The 14,940-nt window shown below is 41.7% G+C and overlaps 1 protein-coding gene across 5 annotated transcripts in view; it reads left to right on the forward strand.

The window, feature by feature from the left end:
* Window positions 1–14,940, forward strand: part of FMNL2 (formin like 2) — a 317,675-nt gene that overhangs the window by 283,617 nt on the left and 19,118 nt on the right. For all 5 annotated transcript variants that reach the window (XM_010372898.2, XM_030916860.1, XM_010372899.2 and 2 more), the window contains exons 13-20: window positions 1,245–1,346; window positions 2,995–3,307; window positions 3,657–3,869; window positions 9,660–9,784; window positions 10,768–10,970; window positions 12,594–12,828; window positions 13,951–14,019; window positions 14,125–14,205. In XM_010372898.2, the coding sequence (XP_010371200.2) occupies window positions 1,245–1,346; window positions 2,995–3,307; window positions 3,657–3,869; window positions 9,660–9,784; window positions 10,768–10,970; window positions 12,594–12,828; window positions 13,951–14,019; window positions 14,125–14,205 (1,341 nt within the window). The remainder of the gene's footprint in view (window positions 1–1,244; window positions 1,347–2,994; window positions 3,308–3,656; window positions 3,870–9,659; window positions 9,785–10,767; window positions 10,971–12,593; window positions 12,829–13,950; window positions 14,020–14,124; window positions 14,206–14,940) is intronic.

Genomic DNA, 14,940 nt, shown 5'->3' on the forward strand with positions numbered 1-14,940 from the left:
TATGCTCAGTTTCCTTCACTTTTCCCCATCACTCTGAAAATGGGTCTCCTCATGGCTGTGGGTAAGCCGAGTCGGTGAGCCAGAAACCCTCCCTTTAAATGTGCTGCTGTGGCCCAGCTGGCATCCGCTTCAAAAGAGACTTTACAGGCCCAGTATATCTTCCCTTAGAAGATTTGTGTTATATGCTGAACCCGATCAGTGTAAATCTCCACCCTTCCTCCTTACCTTGCCTCCCTGGTTTTCTTTACTTGTAATGAATTTAAAGGAGATGTTAGAAATCAGAAGTTGCTCAATGTTAGAGCCCTTTGTGAAAGGCAGCTATTTAACACATGGCTCACCCTGTCTTTCTCGTGAAGCCTCAGCCAACATTGCATGACCATACTTATGTGTCCACTTTTGTAGCAGGCCATCTGTTTATTTGAATGGCTTCCCCAAATAACTTATTATTATTATTATTATTATTATTATTGTGGAGTTTTTTCTTTGAGATGGAGTCTTACTCTGTCGCCCAGACTGGAGTGCAGTGGCGCGATCTTGGCTCACTGCAACCTCTGCCTCCTGGGTTCAAGTGATTCTCCTGCCTCGACCTCCCTGGTGGCTGGGATTACAGGTATACTCCACCACACCTGGCTAATTTTTGTATTTTTTTAGTAGAGATGGGGTTTCACCATATTGGCCAGGCTGGTCTCAAACTCCTGACCTCAGGTGATTCACCCGCCTCAGCCTCCCAAAGTGCTGGGATTACAGGCATGAGCCACTGCGTCCAACGAACTTTTATTATTTGTATAGTTTGGGTCAAACCAAGCAGTAGTTGTTTTTCAACTGGCTGCCTAGATTGAAAGAACCAAGTTTACTATGTTAGCAATTTTCAAAAGCTTTAGCCTGATGGCCCTTTCTTGGCATGGAGGTGGGGGATGGAGGTGGACTTTCCTTCCTCTTTCTCCTTACTGTCCTCTAGCCTTGCTAGCCCCTGCAGAAATGGAGGGAGGCACACTATGTATGTTGAACAGTAAGGAGCGGACATGTGGGTCTTATTAAGGATCATGTCTAAGTTATTAATTCCTGGTAGAAACAAATATGTATTCAGAGCCATATTATGAATATTACCATTTACAGAAAACAACGGGCGGAACACATGTAGGTCCCTGGCCCTTAATGATCTTGGAGTTGCACTTTCTGAAAACTGAGGGCCTGATCAGGATGATCCTGTATTGTGACACAGCTTTCTTTTCAAAATTTTACAGTTATCTGAAAAACTGCAAGACACAGAGAATGAAGCCATGTCCAAGATTGTGGAACTGGAAAAGCAACTCATGCAGAGGAACAAGGAGCTGGATGTCGTTCGGGTAAGCATGATGATGACAGCTGCCCAGATGGGCACGGTAGGGAATGTACTCCAGCTTTTGTCCAGTGGAACGCAGAGTACATTCAGAGGAATGCATTGATGCAGCATATTTATTGGAACCCTTTCAGAGGTGATGCTCTGATGAAAACTACGCATAGTCGGCATATGTATACACATGTGTGTGTAATCAGATACTGGGGGGTTCAGTATTTCCTTATCACAGATTTTGGGAGCAACAATGTTTTCCCATCTGGAGGAGGCTGAGTTAATTCCGTGGAACACCCATTTGGTTGGAAATAAAAACACAGCATGGATTTAATTCATGCCACTTATTTATTTTTATTAGGACTTGAGCTTCTTTGTATTTCTTTGCTTTGCTTCCACTCAAAACCAGATTTGGTGGTTGCTGTGGAAACAGTGAAATACAACATAGGCTAGGCTTAATGGTATTCACCAAAAAAAGGGGGGCGGTGCAAAGCAAACCAATCCATGTTATTATCAGCTAATCCCAGCTATTTTATTTGGCCTTAGTATTGTTTACCTTATGTGCCAGGTATTTATGGAGTGCCATCCCTGTGCTTGGAATTGTGCTGTAAGAACACCAAAATGCCTGGAGAGCTTTAAGGCAAATGACTTGCCTTTACACTGCTAATGAAATGGCACCTTTTATGTGATGGTTATCGTGTCTGTGTGTGTCTGATATCCTGACATGTCCTACAGTTCAGTCCAGGAAATTTATTTTCTGGCACGCCTTCGAGACACAGTTGTAGCATATGGACTCAATTCAACTTCAGACTCTTAGATTATTAATAATAGACAGGGTGTGAAGAATGTCTCCCTGCTTGCTGGAGGTTTGTGTTGCGAGATCGCTTGTACGAGGCCCAGCAAGGAAGTTCAGTTCCATAAAACCCTTTCACTAGAACCTCTGTGGGCCCCCCTTATAAAAGGAACCAGGACAGCCTTTGAATTGAAAATTGTAACTTCTTTGTTTTTCTGCTAAAAACCTAGACAGAAATAAGTAATTAGCGAAGGGAAGCTTTGGCCTGTTTTGTTAACCGCATTACCGATGGGAAAATGTTACAACAATCGCTATCCTGAGCTTGGTCAAGGGGGCGTTGTGAGGGCCAGAGAAAGCCATTCAGGAGCAGTCAGCCCCTGGCTACTCATGAGTGGATTATTCCATGCTTTGCAGATTTTTAATCCCAGTCTGATTTGTATCCAAGTCTGATTTAGGGCCCTTTTGTCTATTGTTAGCCGATATGTGTATCTAAGAGTTACAAATGAAGGTTAAAATAAAGGGAAGGAAAACATGCACCACCAGAACACCCTCAGGAGATTCCAGAGTCAGCATTCAGGTTCATTTCTGCTCTGTTTCTTTATACCTGCAGGGAAAATCGAGTTAGCTGCATTTATTAAATGGAAAGAACTTCATTACCAACAACAATAGCTAGAATATATTACATGCATTACTAGCATACAGCTAATAATTAATGGGAATTTATAGGTTCTGGCTGAGTTCCAAAGAATTCCCATCTATATGAGTGTCTTTTTTTCTCTTTATCCTCAGTCTGCCAGTCTGATGGATTCAGACTTGGTATAAGTATGAATGTTATGTGGAGATAAACTCTTGACCTTGGACTTTATTGCAGGAAATCTACAAAGATGCAAATACTCAAGTTCACACATTAAGAAAAATGGTCAAAGAAAAAGAAGAAGCAATTCAAAGACAGTCTACCCTGGAAAAAAAGATTCATGAACTGGAGAAACAAGGGACCATTAAAATTCAGAAGAAAGGGGATGGGGATATCGCCATACTGCCAGTTGTGGCTTCTGGCACATTGTCCATGGGGTCAGAAGTGGTAGCAGGTAACTCTGTGGGACCCACAACGGGGGCCGCTTCCTCGGGACCCTTGCCCCCTCCTCCACCACCACTGCCTCTCTCATCAGACACACCTGAAACAGGTAAGAAGCCTTGGCAGGAGGACTGAGGAAGTTTCAGAATATTTGTACTACTTCTTTGCCAACTGTCCACTTCTGTCCTTTGTCCATTTTTGTTGTCATATTCTTTAAGAATTGGTTTTCTTGAGTAGTTCTTAACAGTTTACATTTTGAGATTAAAATTATAAATCCTTATTTCACATATGTTGAAATATTTTTCCCATTTGTCAATGAGGACATTTTATGGTTTTTGAAAACAGTCCTTTGTCCTTTTAAGTGTGTTGTTTTCAGATGGCTTTATATGCACATGGCTTATTGCAGGAAAGCCATTCCCCTGTTTTCAAAGTCCACCTGTTTCTTTTCTCTTTGCTAGTGCAAAATGGTCCAGTAACACCACCTATGCCACCGCCGCCGCCGCCACCCCCTCCTCCCCCTCCTCCTCCCCCGCCACCCCCTCCTCCTCCTCCTCTCCCAGGTCCTGTAGCTGAGACTGTACCAGCTCCTCCCTTAGCACCTCCCCTTCCTTCTGCACCCCCGCTGCCTGGAACATCTTCACCCACAGTGGTTTTCAACTCAGGATTAGCAGGTAAGAGCACAGAATTCAAACCCAGGTACTCATATCAGAAAGGCTGTCTTATCTCGGAGAGTTGAAGCTGTTTTTTCAAAGTCCAGGTCTCTTGCAATGACATGTATCTCTTTCTAGTGTAAGAAATTCCTGCTGATGTAGCCAGTAGAGGGGACATCATCATGCCTGGGAGGCACGTTGCTCTGAGTAGTCTTTTTCACAACCATACCCCACAATGGGAGGTGCTGATTTCCTACACCATCCTCCTGCCTTCCACTGGCCCCACCTAGAGAATGGAAGAGAGACAAGCTACCTGCTTGAGGATCAGTGCATTTTTGTGGGTTCAGCAGATACTTTCTGGACACCTGGAGTAGTCAGTACAGATACTACCTGTAGTAGTCAAAGCTCAATATTAGGCACCGACATTGAGTGCTTCTGGATTTTTTTTTAATGGTATTTATGATGTCATCTATAAAAGGGAAACATGCTTTTATGTGTAATTGCCCGATGTAGGCTTCCAGGCATGTCTTCTGAGCATTTGAGAACATCAGAGTTTGCTAGAGTGGATTTAAACTTCAAGGAGGAAGTGCTGCCAACAGCCATATTATCATGCCTTAAAATGCTTCCAAATAATTCACGTCCTCTTGCCAACCAGAAGATAGAAAACAGCATCCTCACCTCACCAGAAATAAAATGGGAGGTAGGGGTTAGAGCAGGAGGAAGAGAGTCACTCTAATGCCTTGAAATCTGAGTTCTTTGTTTTGACTCACGGAAACAAAGATTGATGCTACAAGCCATTTTCCCAGTACTGAAGTGTTTCCCTGGCATTTGGAATTGCTCTAAGCTTTGCCATCCCTGTGACATGGGGTCATTCTGCCTCCTCATTTACTTCAGCCTGTTCATGAGGTCTCTGATTTGCAATGAAGAACTACCACTCTAATAGCCTCCATTTCCAAGGCTGTGATAGTTTTCAGAGCCTTTTGCCCAAAGTCTAAAAGCCAGTCTTAGCTGGAAAGATTTCCCCATCTCCATCCCTTCCAGGCTCCCATCTGCAGCTCTGTCAGCTGGTCATCAGGGCTCATTCATGCCAGTGACTGGAGCCCTTTTGGATGCCCCAAAGTCACCTAGAATAAATTCACTCCACATCAGATCCATGGTTTTACTTCCACCCCGACTTCTAGATAAAACTGTCAGGGAAACAAACAAGATTCCAATTCACAGTAAGGTTCACAGTAAATCGGTGACTTATTTCTGCCCTTCAAGATTCTCCCCATCTACCACTTTCTTCTAGAACTTTTATTACTTCTGAAGGAGAAAAGTTGGAGGAGAGTCATCCTGGAGCTGATGGACTATGGAATATAAACAGACAAACAGGAAACCTCATATCAAGCCCTGGGAATGTGTTCCACCACCAGGCTGTTGTCAGTAACTGGGTGTGGAAACCCGTAATTGTCCCGTGCACCTGGCCACCCTGATTAGGCACTCTTGGTAGCCCCCAGGGAGCACTTGCTGTGAGACGTGTCTGCTGTGGTGTCTCATTTAGGGCTGCTTCCTTTGTCTCTGACAAACACTAATGTGTGATTTAGCACCCACTTCCACACACCTGAGCACTAACATAGAACTCAGAACCGCCTAGCTGAGTGAGAGCCCAGAGGCTGAGATGTGTCCAGAGCTTCCCTCTGAGGGGCCATGTCCTGTGTGATTGATCTATTTATTAATTTGCTTGGGCTCTTCCCACTGCTTGATTTTAAAAATGTGCTGGCTCTGTCAATTGCCTCAATATTTTAATGTGTAGAGCTCTGTGCTCGGCTGATAACCAACTGCTTTTAGGGTTTGCTATACTTGGAAGTGGTCCCTGTTGTGGCTTATGCAATTTAGAGGACTGTAGGTGGAAATAGAGGAACTCTTTATTTCCATAAGTGTCCACTAAATGATTGTGAGGGATGTCTTGGAAGCATTACAAGACCCTTATGAGTCTTTGATAGCTTGAGATCAGGCAATTTCTACAAGGCTTTTAATCCTCTCTATTATTCATCCTTATTTAGACTGCTAATACTTAGTGATTGAAGCTCATTTGGTGAGATGTTTTTGCTAGTGTGTTCAGTAACGCTCTCTCACTCTGGAACCAAGAGGCCAGACAGAATCAGGATGCCCCCATAGAACCAAGAGACAGAGCCTCGCTAATATTCTCAGGCCTCCTGGGAAGTCAGAAACCTATGACATCACTTGGCCTCTGGATCCACAGGCAACAGGAGGGTCTTATCTCTTCAGTGGGCAGGTGGCCAAGACAGAAGACCAAGAGGAGGGCCCCATAGTTTATCTAGTTGAGAGTTTTCTTCGTATTTTATAGAGAAAATATTAGTAGTGTGAAATATGTATTTGAAGAATAAGGCTTGCTTTCTCAAGTCTGTGATAGAACAATCTGGCTCCCTTTCCCTGGGTAGGTCACCTGAGACAGACTGCTGAGCAGATGGAACCTTTGCTGTCTCTTTGGGAGGATATGCTTGGATCGTCACAATGCGAATTTGGACTTTGGTTGATTGTTTTTCATGTAAAAATTATTCCTATCCTATGGAATGCCTAGCACAGTTCAGTATTGCTGTTTGGTACTACTATGATGAAATAATTTTTTTTCTTCCCTCTTCTAAAGAGGATAATTTTTTAAACAAAATAGTTGAGTCTTGGAGGCAGGCCTGAATGGAAATGAATTTTTGGCTCTGTGCTGCCTTGTGAAATGTACCCAAGAAGCATGAAATTCTATGCTGAGTGCGTGAACTGCTGAGCCACTTGACTCTAACCATATCTAATTTTTTTGTATTTTCTCTGTTCTTTCTGCTTCCACAAAAGATGGGCCAATCAAGCTTTTCTGTAGGTTGCTCCTCACTGAGTGTGTTGAGTATTTGCCATGTGTTTCTGTTGGTCACACTGTGCCTTGACATCTTTCCACTCCATTTTGCTTTGATCCATTGCATTTTGACTTTGTGTCTGCGGGAAGTCTTGGTGGCGGCTGATGATGATTCCAGGTGTGCCCACACATTCTAGTTGAACCTACACAAGAGATTATTGGCCTTGAAGAAGACATCCTGGATTCACATGCCCTCTTCCATTCCCTCTGAGGAAAGTTGTTTTTTTCTCCTTCTTCTTTTAATTTTTATATTTGTATCTGAGGCTTCAACTCTAAAAGGATTTTAGATCTACTCTAGGGAAAAAAGAACAAAAGAAAAGGTGCCAGGTGCCCCTTTTCCATTCCCTCCCTCATGCTAGTCTCTGGCCCACTCCAGGGAGCACTCACCAGCCTTTGACCCGAACCATGGGGACACAGTGTGTCCAGGGGTCGCCTGTGCGCCTTCCTCCTCTTCCCACTCCCACCCTGGTGAAAGCCAGGAAAACCTTTCCAAGGAGAAGAACTTTCTTGCCTGTGTTCTGATCTCAGGCTTATTCCTGACCTTGTTAAATAGGTAGAAGAGTGGTTGCAGATGGCAAACTTCTAGCGAGTGTCATGAGCCTACCATGTCTGTGGGAGGAAGGTAGGAAGCCATTGGCACCAACCTGTCACCTCAGGTTATGAAAAGACTCCTCTGCAGCCCTTCTGCTGCTCCCCGATCCCCAACATTGCCGAAGTGCCAGAGGCAGTGCGAGAGCAAGTGCTAGAGGAAAGTCTGTTCCTTTGTCCCATTGAGAACATCTGTTTTCCTGGGTAGCGTAGACAAAATGCTGTATGGTGAGGAATCTGACACTGTGGGGTAGTGGGGACAAAGATGTCACGTTTGGTGGTGGAGAGGCCTGGTTTGGCTAAAGCTGTGTCTGTTTTTCTGCATGCTTTTGTGTGGATTTATCAGATGACATTCCTACTGTTTAAATGGCCTTTGTAACTCTGGAGGAATGAGAGGCACCGTCTGTGTCAGTTAATGCCAACTGAGGCAGGCAAGCAGGCAGGCAGCCAGCGACAAGCTTAGTCGTGTGTTGCTTTTATTTTGTTCTGCACTGAAGCACTGAAGTTCTCCTGCCTGTCTTGCTAATAATGACAAATAGTGAAGCTCCCAAGTAGTGTGATGGGCTACCCAGGAAAGACTGATGAAGCTGAATGTATATGGCTAAATGGTTTGGGAAGACTTCTTTATGATATATAATAGATAAATATACTTTTAAATGGATTACCTTTTTTGGCGTATTCCCTCACAGTGAGAGAAGTTGGCACTCCCCATAGTCCCTTAAAGATACATCCCATTCTCTCTATTAAGAGGTTTTCAGTATTTTAAATGAGTGTATCGATACCTCCTAGTCAAACACAGCTGACTCCTGGGAATAACTTGCTTTTCAAAAAGAAGGGCAAGGGACTGTGGCCATTTCTGAATCTGAGAATCAATACAATTTCTAGATTGATTTCTTTCTAGATTTCTTTCCCCCTTTTTCTTTCTTTCTTTCTCTCTTTCTTTCTCTTTCTCTCTTTCTTTCTCTTTCTCTCTCTCTCTCTCTCTCTCTCTCTCTCTCTCTCTCATTCTCTCTCTCATTCTCTCTCTCTCTCATTCTCTCTTTCTTCTTTTTTTTTTTTGAGATGGAGTTTCACTCTTGTTGCCCAGGCTGAAGTGCAATGGCATGATCCTGGCGCACTACAACCTCTGCCTCCCGGGTTCAAGCGATTCTCCTGCCTCAGCCTTCCGAGTAGCTGGGATTACAGGTGCACACCACCACAATTGGCTAATTTTTGTATTTTTAGTAGAGACGGGGGTTTTACCATGTTGGCCAGGCTGGTCCTGAACTCCTGACCTCAGGTGATCCACCTGCCTTGGCCTCCCAAAGTGCTAAGACTTTGAGCCACCATGCCCTGCAATTTATTTTCCTTTTTTCCCCCCTTTTATTTATTTATTTTTAAGACAGAGTCTTGCTCTGTATTTACCCCTTTTTTTGTTCTGTCGTCTTAAATGTTTTCTTAGGCTGGGCAAGATGGCTTAAGTCTGTAATCCCAGCACTCTGGGAGGCCGAGTGGGGAAGCTCGCTTAAGTCCAGGCGTTTGAGACCAGCCTAGGCAACATGTGAAACTCTGTCTCTACAAAAAATATAAAAATTAGCCAGGCATGGTGGCACACACCTGTGATTCCAGCTACTTGGAGGCTGAGTTGGGTGGATTGCCTGAGCCTGGGAGGTCAAGGCTGCAGTGAGCCATGATTGCGCCACTGCACTGCAACCTGGGTGACAGAGCAAGACCTCAAAAACCTATTTTCTCATTAGGCCTTTCATAGCCCTTAGTCTGCTTAAAATAACTCAGCAGCCAATATATCGGAATCACCCACAGGAAAGTCTTGCCCTGGTGGAAAGTCAGCCTTCATGACGTTATACTCCTGGTAGTCTAGTCAGCCACTATCTGCAGTCCCTGATCATCTTCTAAGGTTTGTTTGTAAATATGTGGTCCACAACCAAGAATTTAGGATGTCCAAATATGGCAAGTTTTTGCCCTCTTTGCTATCTAATAACATGAGTAATAATCTTTGCTCTCCAACACTTTTTATTTGTCCCAACTATCGTCCTAATATTGTAACTGTAATGCAGCAAATTAGTTGCCTGAGTTAAAAGAAAAAAAAAAAAAATCAACCCTTGGCCCTTAGACGGCTTTTAATACAATCAAATGATGACCTCACCTGGCTCTGGCCGAGGCCATGTGTGTTGTTGAGCAGCTTTAAAAACCTACTTGCGTGCCTCTTGCCAACCTTCCTCCAGTGTTAAAGTGTCATCTGCAAGGACTGTTGTCTGATTGTTTCTGAGGGTTGTAGGCTTTTGGTGGGATCTTAATTCCATTCTCTTTGATGTCTTTAGCTGTGAAAATTAAGAAGCCAATCAAGACAAAGTTCAGAATGCCGGTGTTTAACTGGGTTGCTCTGAAGCCCAATCAGATTAATGGCACAGTCTTCAATGAAATTGATGATGAGCGAATTCTGGAGGTATTTTTCTCATTGGTTAGAACCTAGAGGTGCACTCTGCAGCAAAGCCAACATGGGTGTTCTGTTAACCTGAAAGTGTCAGAGATAAAGTACTAGTGTTATAAGTCCCTTGATGTAAAGAAGAAACAGATACGTAATATCGGAGAAAAACATTTGACACTATTTTGTAAGGTGGCTCTAAAACTGTGTTTAAAGAGTTATGTTATATAGGAATAAATGCTTTTGAGCATTTTCAGTGTATGTCACAGAATATAGATCTGACATAATAATTCCTTCCCTTAATTGAGAGAAAGACATAAAAATTTTCGGACTATAAGTGAATAAGAACTCAATTATCACACTCACTGCCTTATTTGATAGATAATTTTAATCTGTGGCAGCTGTCTATGCAAGCTAACTGTTGAAAAGCAATTGAATTGGTGGGTTAGAATCGGTAGTCTAATGTTCACTTACTTTTTTTATTTTTTATTTTATTTTATTTATTATTATTATTATTATTATTATTATTATTATTATTTGAGAAGGAGTCTCGCTCTGTCACCCAGGCTGTAGTGCAGTGGTGCAATCTCGGCTCACTGCAACCTCTGCCTCCCAGGTTCCAGCAGTTCTCTGATTAGCCTCACAAGTAGCTGGGATTACAGGCATACACTACCACGCCTGGCTATTCTTTGTATTTTTAGTAGAGAGCGGCTTTTACCATGTTGGCCAGGCTGGTCTCAAACTCCTGACCTTAAGTGATCCACCCTTGGCCTCCCAAAGTGCTAGGATTACAGGCATGAGCCGCCACACCCAGCCTATGTTCACTTTTGTGTATGTGCCAGAAGTTGTACTCTAACAAAAACAAGAAAAATAGAGCAAGCCATGGCCAAAGACAAGTACTTAATAGAAAAAGTAACGTCTTTGCTTAAGAAACTAACTGGTGGCTTCCAGACTTCATTTTTAAATATAATCCAGTTTTCCATGGTCATTCCTCTCTACCTTAGGATTTAAATGTGGATGAATTTGAGGAAATATTCAAGACAAAAGCCCAAGGTCCTGCCATGGATCTTTCTTCAAGCAAACAGAAGATACCACAGAAGGGATCCAACAAAGTGACATTACTAGAAGCAAACAGGGCCAAAAATCTTGCCATAACTTTAAGGAAAGCTGGAAAGACTGCTGATGAAATATGTAAAGCTATTCATGTGTAAGTTCAGGAAAATTATATTCTAGTTAGTTTATGATAAAATGAAAATGAGAAAGTTATGAATTAGTAGATGACAAATATTTCAATAGTGAGGCAAGAGCTTAAGATAAAAGCTGGAGCCATTTTTGATATCCACACTTCGGAGATCTCCTGAACTCTGCGTGTGCTACTTCAAAGTTGCATATGATGCCAACACGAAAGAGGTGGACCAGAAATCACCCTGGGGAGTGTTGTGTTAGAACGAGTAACTAATTGTTTTAGAAGAATAACATCTGGATTGTGACATCATTTATTATCTCTTATGTGGGCCTCCAGCAATGCTTACATAAAAGGAAAGTTGAGCTGAATGTGGCAGATGTTAAGAAAAGGTAGAAGATGTCAGTTTCCTCTGGAGTATCTGAATTTTATCCAGATTTGTTGAATACAAATTTGATGGCATTTGTGGAATGATACAGTTCAATGCCAGATGCAAATGTGATACAGATGCATATTTTAATTCATAACAACAGGAATGAACTGTTTTGCTTTTAGTACTTTCAGGACATTTTAAACAAAGTTCATTTTTTTGCTCTTGAACTGCATAGAAGGCATTGGTTTTACTTCTCTATTAGAAGAATCCTTCTATTCTTGGGGCCATGGTGACTTTCAAATGTGACGAAGACATTATTAAATGTTTTAGGAACTAATTATTTATAAATGGATTATCTTGTAAATTTTGCTTAGAGACTTAGAGGTGTAAATGACCCTGAGAAATCCTTTGTTCCAATTTTGTGTCTTCAGCCAGGGTGATAATCTCGTAGTCCAGTGCCTCCTACAGTCTGTTCTGATTTCTGACATTGAATGCTGAAGTGCAGCCTGGCTTTAAATCTTTATATATCTTGTTTGTCATGATGATTAAATGTAATTCTATTACTTAGCTGAACAAAGATTGTCCAGAGAATAATAGAGAAGAAAGATTGTAACAAATACTTAATTTGTTCAAATTAAGCATATATCCAAAAAGAACTTCAAGGAATGTACGCACTTAACCTAAAACATTCAGATAATACAGGCATTTGGATGCATTTTTTTCCCAAAGAAGAAAAAATGCTACCAGACTATTGGTTTAATTGAAATATTTTACATAATTCAGCAGATATTCTGTGATAATGTGTACAGTGTTAATCTCCTGAATTGGCAGTAGTACTTCACAATGCCTGTCAACTATGTCCTTGAACGATTAAACCATCAGATGCTTTGGCCTTGGTTCTACCTCTTTCTATTTTCATTTACTCCTGATTCCAGAGGCTTAGAGCTATGCCAGTCCCCTAAAAACTGAGGATGGCAGTTGTGACAAGGTCCAGGTTTTCAGGAAGAACCAATTAAGTTACCTGAGGCATAGTCAAGCCTCAGCACCAGCACCAGGGTGGGACTTCACAGGACAAGTGGAGAAATCTTAGACTCATTGATTTGGTATTTGCTGAGCTGTACCAGATGGATGATGGATGGATGAACCTGAAAAGGATGGATGGATGGATGGATGGATGGATGGATGGATGGATGGACCTGAAAAGAAGGATGAACTTGAAAAAGGGATAGGAGGTTTTTTCTCTCTAAGGCTAATCTCTCCACATCCGTCTTTAGATTTGACTTGAAGACACTGCCTGTAGACTTTGTGGAATGCTTGATGCGGTTCCTTCCAACTGAGAATGAAGTGAAAGTGCTTCGGCTCTACGAGCGGGAAAGGAAGCCTCTGGAAAACTTGTCAGATGAAGATAGGTTCATGATGCAGTTTAGTAAAATTGAGAGGCTCATGCAGAAGATGACCATCATGGCTTTCATTGGGAACTTTGCTGAAAGCATTCAGATGCTGACTCCTGTGAGTGGACCAACTCTGGCAGGGGAGGGGGTCCAAAGAAATGTGGAATCATTATTTTTTAAAGTCTCTCCCAGAAGTGCACTCAGTGTGTTGGGTTCTAAAGACTCCTTCCCAGAACTTTCTAAATTGTCCATCTTTTCCACATTATGTATGCGAAGTAAATTTGAAAAAATGGGGAATGTTCCTATTCCATATTGCTGTTCTTCCGAAAGAATGCCATTTTTTGTGTCTACAGATGTTCTCTAAATTTCAAAAGGCAGAGGACAAAGAAACTTGGTTCTTTTCTCAAACTTGGTTCCCCCCTGAAGATAATAGTCCTCTGGCGGGGTTGGCAAGAGTGAAAATGTGACTTTCATTTCTAAAAATGATGCCCTGTCCTTAGAGAGCAGACTTACAAGCTTTTGCTGAAAGCTTTAAATTTACCATAAGAGTTTTCTTTCTTATAGGTGTGTTACAGTAAACTGTGGTGATATAGACATAATAGCCAACCATCTCTCATTCCCTTGTGTTAATCTTGTGGAGATTTATGAATATCATAAACTTCAGTTCTCTCCCAATTCTGTTTCTAAATAAACTTTGTTACTGATTATAGTAGTCAGTTCTTTCCCAATTCTGTTTCTACATAAATTTGTTGGTTTCTGCTTATAGTAGTATGTCTGTTGAAAACATGTTCTGTGAACTTCTGGAGGGTATTATAGTCCCCTCTGCCTTTTTTTTTTTTTTTCATTTTTGATGCCTCCTCCATTTATTTAAAAATATTAATTGTATGACATGATTAGAGGTGGTGGGCAGGAAATTAAGTTCTACCAGAAGCAGCTATGGACTCTTAACTCTGAGTCTTAATGGTTATAGATTGGTTACAGATTTTGTGACAAGCAAGTTCCTATGTTACTTGCTATTGTGAACAGTTTCAGTAAAGACCTTGCATGTAACAATATTACCTGAAACCTAGCAAGACAATTAAATTTGTTATACTTTGGAAAAGTAGACTCTCATCATGAAGACTGTATGCTCTAAATGCAGGCCTGTTTTCTTCTGTGTTAATATTTAGTTGCCAATTAGTTTCCCATTTTTAACATGTCGTCCCCCCCCCCCCCTTTTCTTTCTTTGATTGGAATCTAGCAACTACATGCGATTATAGCAGCATCTGTCTCTATAAAGTCGTCCCAGAAACTCAAGAAAATTCTGGAGGCAAGTGCAGTTTTTCTTGTAGGTATGAAGGGCTACTACTTCAGCTGCGTTCACTGCCTGATGTGCTGAACTGATGGGCTTCTGTTTTCACCTTCTCTTTGGCAGATCATCTTAGCCCTTGGAAACTACATGAATAGCAGTAAAAGAGGAGCAGTTTATGGATTTAAACTTCAGAGTTTAGATCTGGTGAGTAGACTAAAAGAAATCTGAGAGCTGTTTGAAGGACAGATGGCTGGCAGAGATGAAGTTAGGGTGGTGGGGGATGTTTTGATGAATATTTTCAATTGGTACGAATTTTCTGGAACACCATTTGACAGAGAGCACATAGAACCTGTAATTACTCATACCCTTTGACTCAGTATTTCCATTTCTAGGACTCTTTTCTCAAGTGTCTGAATTTTGAATGCTGTATTTTATTTATAATTGCAAATTAACAATCTAAAGGTCTGTGGGAATGATTAAATGTGCTGTAATACTAGTTAATATAGTGAACTATTATTCTTCCACCGTTAACATACTGATAAAGAGTGTTCCAAGAAAAGTTTGTGTTTAGAAAAGAAAGCAGGGTATGCTTTGCATGTACAGTTGAATTTCAGCTAAGTAAACTATGTGGGGAGAAAGACTGAATGCAAGTAGGTTAAAATATTAGCAGAGGTTGGATGGAATCAGGGAATTTTTTCAAACTTTTTTTTTTTAAGTACTTTTCTATATTTTCTTAAATTTTTTTGTTGTTGTTGCATGCAAGGTGCTCTAATTTTCAGAGTCGCCTAACTAATGTGAACAGGACTAGAGAAAATCCCCCGTGGACTCCCTCCAGGCTGTGCAGGCCTAACATGATTGCCACATGAGAAGGCTGGGCAGTGGGTTGAGTCCCCAGACCAGGGAGCTAGTTATTTAATAAGGAGTGTCCCGTCAGTCACA

This window comes from Rhinopithecus roxellana, chromosome 14, assembly GCF_007565055.1.
Source record: "Rhinopithecus roxellana isolate Shanxi Qingling chromosome 14, ASM756505v1, whole genome shotgun sequence".
NCBI lineage: Eukaryota > Metazoa > Chordata > Mammalia > Primates > Cercopithecidae > Rhinopithecus > Rhinopithecus roxellana.